At 35.7% G+C, this 7173-nt stretch overlaps 1 protein-coding gene across 2 annotated transcripts in view; it reads right to left on the reverse strand.

Moving 5' to 3' along the window:
• The window catches only part of LOC136043913 (solute carrier family 35 member F2-like), a 53138-nt gene extending 49340 nt beyond the window's left edge, over positions 1–3798 (reverse strand). Inside the window, exon 1 of one of the 2 annotated variants that reach the window (XM_065728957.1) lies at positions 3624–3798. In XM_065728957.1, coding sequence (XP_065585029.1) covers positions 3624–3760 — 137 coding nt within the window. In that variant the 5' untranslated portion in view covers positions 3761–3798. The remainder of the gene's footprint in view (positions 1–3623) is intronic. The other variant, XM_065728958.1, reaches the window with a different exon arrangement.
• Positions 3799–7173: the final 3375 nt, after the last annotated feature.

The following is a 7173-nucleotide window of genomic DNA, read 5'->3' on the forward strand; positions in this document are numbered from 1 at the left end:
CCAAGCTTAAGAAAATGGTTGTCTCAAAATTGATTGGATGTGTTTGGAAAATGAATAGGCTTTGGAGGATGGCTGCTTGCCATCTAATTACTTTAGAGTCTCAAAAAGGTCCCAAAAACTTTTAATTTTCAATCAAATTAGGTCCTTTAAAGGTTTTAATGATAAAACAAGCTATTATAGATTGGCACTATCTATGCTATTGCTTATATACCCTTTTAAAAACCTGTGTACATATCCCTTTTTAGTTCAGTTTGAACTGCCCTAAACATTCCACCTTAATACACCTTAGTATCATTAGTTATGATAACTGAAGTGGTAGCAATAATAGCATGCATACAGTGCCTTCAGCCTAGTTCAAAATCTGCCATAACTTACCCTTAAAGGTTAACTTAATAATGTAAGCTGTTCTTGAGATATTGCTTTGTCACCTTTTTGAAAATTTACATACACTTACTCATTTTGATTTAGTCCAAAACTCACCTAAATATTCCTTAAATACTTCAATTTAATACACTTCGCTTGCAAAGTAGCAATAGTTATAGTAACTATAATAGCAGTATGTGCATAGCACCTTTGGTTTATTCAACATACCTTTCTACACATACTGAAAGTTTTAACTTAATACCATCAACCATTCCTAAAGTATTATAAAGTATTCCTAAAGTATTACAAATTTTGTAAGTCAATAATATGAACAATAAAATATTTACCCAGTAGTAATAGTAGTAAATGTAGCAGGTGTAGTAGTATTAGCAGTAGCATGCATACATTGCCTTTGGGTCAACTTCCCATTTAAGCATTCTCTAAAAGTTCCAGAGATGGTTAACATAGTAGCTTGGTAATATCTTAAGGAGTGTCAAAAAGCTCTCAGTTACCCCCTCTGCATGCTGCTCTGGTTATCTCTTCAAAATGGGGAGCTACTGCATGATTGGAAAACATCTTATATAACCCTGATCCATAAAAAGGGTCAAAGAGACTCTGCAGAAAATAACAATCTTATAAGCATCACTTCTGCAGCTTTTAAGGCGCTTGAGGGATTTGTTAACAAAGCTCTAATTGAACATCTTGAGATCAATAACATCCTCTCCACATCACAACATGGATTCAGATCTGGTAGATCTGTGGACACTAACCTCATTCAAACATATGAATTAGTGACTGCACTGCTTGATAAGGGTCTTCCTCTTGGCATGATTCTTCTTGATCTATCCAAAGCAGTCAGCAAGGTTTGTCATGAATTCCTCATAATCAAACTGAAAGCTGCAGGTGTCAATGAAGATGTTGTACAGTGGATAATGGGCTTCCTCTCTGAAAGATCTCAGACTGTCAGAGTTTTTGATTCACAAGGAGCTCCTCATTTCTCCTCCCCCACAACTGTATTAAGTGGCATGCCCCAGGGCATTATTCTTGGACCAGCACTTTTCAACTTCTATGTCAACAATCTACCCACCCTTCTTTCAAATCTTCTTACCCTTTATGCTGATGACTCAAAACAAATTGGAAAAGCTGCTACTCCCTCTGACCAGCAATCAATTCAAACAGATCTTTACAGTCTAGGAAGATGGACTAACATGTGGTTCCTTGCTTTTAATGTTGACAAATGCAATGTCATCCATTTTGGTAAACACAACAAGCAGGTAAGTATTTCCTTCAAGACAACTTCCTTTTTGCTGTTTCTAATGAAAGAGATCTTGGGGTTATTGTTGATCACCAATTAAAGCTTAGCAGCCATGCTAAGTCTGTTTCATCTTCTGCAAATAAATCCCTTAGTATCATAAAAAGAACCATCTCCAGCCAAAACCCAAGAGTTTTAATGAAGTTATATAAGGCACTTGTACAACCACCTCTAGAGGTTGGAATGTCATTGGCAGCCTCTTTTTTCAAAAAGATAAGAAGTTGCTTGAGGATGTCTAGTGTCATGCCACTAAGATGGTTGGCAGCATGAATAAACTTCTATATGAAGAAAGACTATGTTGTTTGAATCTGCCAACACTGACATACCAAAGGAAAAGCAGTGAAATGATTTTAATAAAAAAAATTCTTTCTAAAAACACCCTTCCCAGTCTCTTTGCACAGCCCTTGCATTTTGGTACTAGAGGACATTCAATGAAGCTCCCTATGCAGCATTTGACAAGTAGACATAGAAGTAATTTCTTCAGCCAAAGAGTCATCAATCTGTGGAATCAACTGTCTGAGGAAACAGTTTCTGCAACTTCAACCAACACATTCAAGTCTCACCTTGATAAGGAGTGGCTCTGCCAGGAGTTCCTTAACAGTTGGGAAGCTGTAGAGCCCTTCACAAGAGTCTAAATCAACAACTACAACCTACACCAAACAATTTTTTTTCATCACTGGAGCATCACAAGGATAGAAATTCCTTATATTGCTCCAAGCTGTGATTTATGGTAACTTAAGGTAATATGTTTTTGGCCTGGGATTAATTTGTCATTACTGAAAGTTTTGGTATAAATGTATGACCTTTCCACCTCATAAGGAGACATGTTAGGAAAACAATCCTTCCTGCATATTATACAAAATAATCCTAGTTGACATTTTTGCAGTGGGAGAATCTTTATTATCATAGAATACTTTTATTCTGGAGAATAGTTTTATTTGTACAATTTTTTTTTTTTACTAAATTGTGAAAAATAAACACATATTTGACTGCATTTATCCATTTTCAAATAGTCTATATATGAAAGTTAAACATCATCACTGCCATCTACCAAAGATAATAATAGGCAAATACTGATAAATTTGGTTAGATTAGATTAGCTAGACAGCTCTTGGGTGTTTGTTTTATAAACAATATTTGGTAAATTTTTTGTTGTTCATATTATTGACTTACAAAAAAAGTGAACATACCATTCACTGCCTTTTTTAGCTCTTTACAAATGTAATAGTTGCTTCTACTGCAAATTTTGTTTGTTTTGAAGGTTAGGTTGTTTATTTTAAGTTTGAAACCATTGTTGTATACCTCTTTTATACCCAAAAATTAGAAATAGTTTGGACATTTTCAAAAGCTCAAAAAAGTTTCAATTTGAATTTGTAATAGAATTGATTATTATACCTGCAAAGAGCTGAAAGAGGCATTGAATGGTATGTTTACTTTTTTGTAAGTCAATAGGCTAATACAAACAGCAAAAAATTTACCTAATTTTCAGGACATGGAGAATAGACCTAAATTTTGAAAAATGTGACTGAAAAACTGGAAATACAGTGAAACAAGTAAAGATAAATGATCTCCTTCAGAAAAATATGTTAACAAGGATTATTTTGCATATTATGACGCAAGAATTGTTTTCTCAACATGTCTCCTTATGTAGTGGAATGCTCATACATTTACACCAAGGTTTCCTTTTCCTAACCTAACCTGTACATTGTTAGCTTGTGCTAACTGCTAAATATTCCAACAATTTTCAATTTAGCCTATACAAAGATGAGTGGTAGCTTATTAAGTTCTGGAGCACAATAAGTAGATAATTAGGCTAGCATAGGCTAAATAGGTTCCAGTAAGTGCTCTTGAACGCAACTCAATAATTACACTTAGACGAGTCCCAGAAATTAATAGTAATATACTTATAGAATATGGGGCTTTGCCTATATCAGAATAAGGTACTGACCAACTCTCCAGAGCTGAAAAGTATCTTTCGCATTTTCCAGGAATGTACGTCTGCTCAGCCCTAACAATACTACTTTCAGTGCTCCCTTGACGATATACAATAGATGAATTACTGCAGTGACTGGAGTTAGTGTTCATTTCAGTTTCAGTCCATTATTGCTTGCTTCCTTTCTTACCAGGAAGACGAAGGAGACATCTATTTTTTTTAGAGTTACATAAAGGTGCCTCAACATAGACCTGGCATCCTGCTTTAAAATAATTAGAACACCGAGAATCGAATAGAATCGGTTTTATTTGCACAATCTCTCGTAGTCATAAAACTAAATGGCGCTTGTGCTTACAAAAAAAGAATTAAATCAAACGACAAAAAAATCCGAAGACAAATAAGATTAAATCAACAATTGTTATGCTTTGATGCAAAGAAAGGGATGAATGAGTTGGAAAAACGATTTCTGCGTGAAGGAGGTGCTGCTAATCTGTCAATGTTCTTCGACCTAGTACTTCGATGTTTCATTAAAGCTGGTGGTAGTATTGATCTGTGTTTATCACTTCTGAGAAGATATTGGCCAAATTCAAGGATCAAACTGAGACGACGCTCTTGAAGAGAGGGAATTTGTAAAGTGGATAATACTAACTTATATTCGGTGAAAGCATCGCACAATATTACTTTGACTGCTCTTTTTTGTATTGACTCAAGCTGGTCACTTAGGTAAATAGTGTTATTGACTTGTGAGCCCCATGCTCTAAAATTGGTCGGATGTAAGTGAGATAGGCTATCCTTAGTTGTACCACTGAGAAACCAAATCGACGCATTAGTATAAGTGTCCGCATCGCACTATTTGCCTTTTTGATAATTGTATCGACATGAAGGCTGAAAGAGCAGTCGATGCTAAACTTGACACCAAGCACTACTGCCAAAGATTCACTAGGATAAGGAGGAGGAGGGCACACAAACTCTCTTCAGGGGATTAAAGCGAAGGATCCCTTGTTCATCATGCTTTGTTAATTGATTTGTTAATTGCAATTGATTTTTGTCACGGACAGCCAATGAAAATTTTTATGTTTCAAAAAACTAGGTTTATTTGGCTGTCAGTGACGAAAATCCACACCAATAAGCTATGCTGAACGCGGGGAATATTTCTAATGATACTATTCATGAAGAAAAAAACTTCAAATGAGGAACATAAATTTGAAGTTCTTAAAGAGCAGTTCGCAGGTCTGCCTTATTATCTTTAAACCTTATTGCATACCTATTGTAAAAAGAAAGTACGTAATTAACAATGAAATATTCGTTCGTCTTGCTTTTCAACTTTATTAGTGATCTAGTGTTTCCACGCCCACGAATTTTTCCCGATTAGAGTTCAATTTGATTTCAAACAAGAAAATCGGAATATTCCAAATGTTGGGGCCAAGATCGTTGTTTTACAGACCGAAATGTGAGAGTTCATCACTTTCTTGCTGCGCGAACTCTTTTGTTATTTAAAAAGCACACGCGACTTTTTTGTTGGGGTAATTGAATGGAGCTTCCAGAACTTCTTCTCTATGTTCCATATCAATGACTACTGATTTTATACGTTTTTCCTAGGACAATTAACAAACATCCATGGGTAGCCCCGCTTCTCTGGAAAAATATAAATTCCATTTTCTCTAGTTAGTGACTTTAGGGTTCTCATGTATGTCAAAGTCAGTGTGTAATTTTCATCAAGATCAAACCACCTTTTCTAGAATTCACATACTACTCCGGAATACATTTGACTCCGGAATGCATGCTCAGTTATTGCTTGCAGCACAGAAACGTGGCGTGGACCGGTCGGTTATTTTACCATTTCGTAATATGCATGGTAAACTTTCTATCCGAGTTAAAGTGCCTTCTAGAAGTGGACAAATTATTCTGCGTAACTCAGTAACAGTGAGGAAAGGGATCCGTCAGGGTGCAATATCGTCACCACTGTTGCATAATAATAGCGTCCTTGAGAGCCAGAATTCAGTAAAATGAGTTTTATTTCCAGGGGAATGGATCTCTCACTGTTAAATTATGTGGATGACATTTTGAACACGAGCCGCTGCCTTTCTAGAATTGAAAACTTGATATACTTAGCACAGCGTATAAACAGATCGGTCTCAAATTTAATACTAACAAAAGTGAATTTGTTGCGTTTTGCGGAAAAGGAGCGGATTCACGGGACCTTGTTGTCAAGTTTGATGATGATGTTGTTTTATCCAATTCTATTGTTTATTTGGGAATGCCTATGAGGTCGAGTATGGTTTTCACTCGTTCCCTACAGATATATCGTTTTGGAGAAAAGCTTATGGCTTTCTATCACAAAAAAAAAAATTATAGAACCGGGAGATTCGAGCCCGGCTATACAATACTTTAGTTATACCTCATTTTCTAGCTATGTCTCCATTTTGGAATATCTTTTCCGGAAGTGACAAAAGACAACTGCGCTCAAATTATTATAAATATGCAAAATTTCTACTCAATTTAAGACCGTGGACAAGGAAAGCGTCAGTTCGGTGTTGCATATCCTATTGCAGCTCTCATTAGGCGTCAGGCGGAATTTTTAAAGTCAATTGAGTCCAGTAGCCTTGCCATCGTGATTCGTCCTTAAGCGTCTTAGTGTATTTTTATAGTATCTATGTTTTTGTCCCTTTTTGTTTGTTTATTTACTCCAATTGTGGTCTTTTACCGCATTTCGAATGGGCAATAAATTTATCTATCCAACTACATATGCAAATATTTTTTTACGAGCGACTTTAAAATTAGTTTTTTGCATATTTAGAATCATAACAATTTTTTTTGGCATACTGTAGTCAAAACATCGCAATCGAATTTCACTTTCCATTGAAAAAAGTCGTTCTTTCCTTATGGTTTATTACTATGAATTGTTCTATCCAGGGCTTTCATAAACATGTGGGGTTTACCACCCTCTCTTTCAACATCCGTTTTGCACAATCAAAGTTGACATTCGAATAACAATGCGTCAAAGATAATAGTCATCCCACCCTTTCACTTATTTGTCAGGAGGGGATTGAAATATCATAGCCTTATTTCAAACCATCCACCTTATACAGTGCCAAGCATTAATTATGTTTTTCCACTGACACTGGGGCCTATTTCAAAATGGTTACTATAGACAACATGACGGATACGAGTAAACAAAATTGTTATTTGTCCAATACAAGGGAGTTCTATTAAGTAAGGTCCATTTCAACTTAAGTACACAACAAAAGATTATTTAAAAAACGTAAATTTATTTTCAGAATGCACAAACTCATTTTTTCGGCATAGTTGCCAAGTTTTTCAAAAACTTATCATACCTCTCAACTAATTTTAAAGTAACCTCTTCATAAAAACTGGCCCACTTGTTCCAATAATCAAGAGTTCACTACCGTTTTTACGTCAGTGTCATAATTGTAATGGTCGCCCCCTATGGTAGCTACCGGTTGAACTGGAGATTAAACATGGATTCTCTATATAACGCCCAAATCGATGCGACAGAATATGGAATGAATATACACACATTCCCCTGTAAAGTTGAAGGCCAAAG

The sequence above is a fragment of the Artemia franciscana genome, chromosome 2 (genome assembly GCF_032884065.1).
Source record: "Artemia franciscana chromosome 2, ASM3288406v1, whole genome shotgun sequence".
Lineage (NCBI taxonomy): Eukaryota > Metazoa > Arthropoda > Branchiopoda > Anostraca > Artemiidae > Artemia > Artemia franciscana.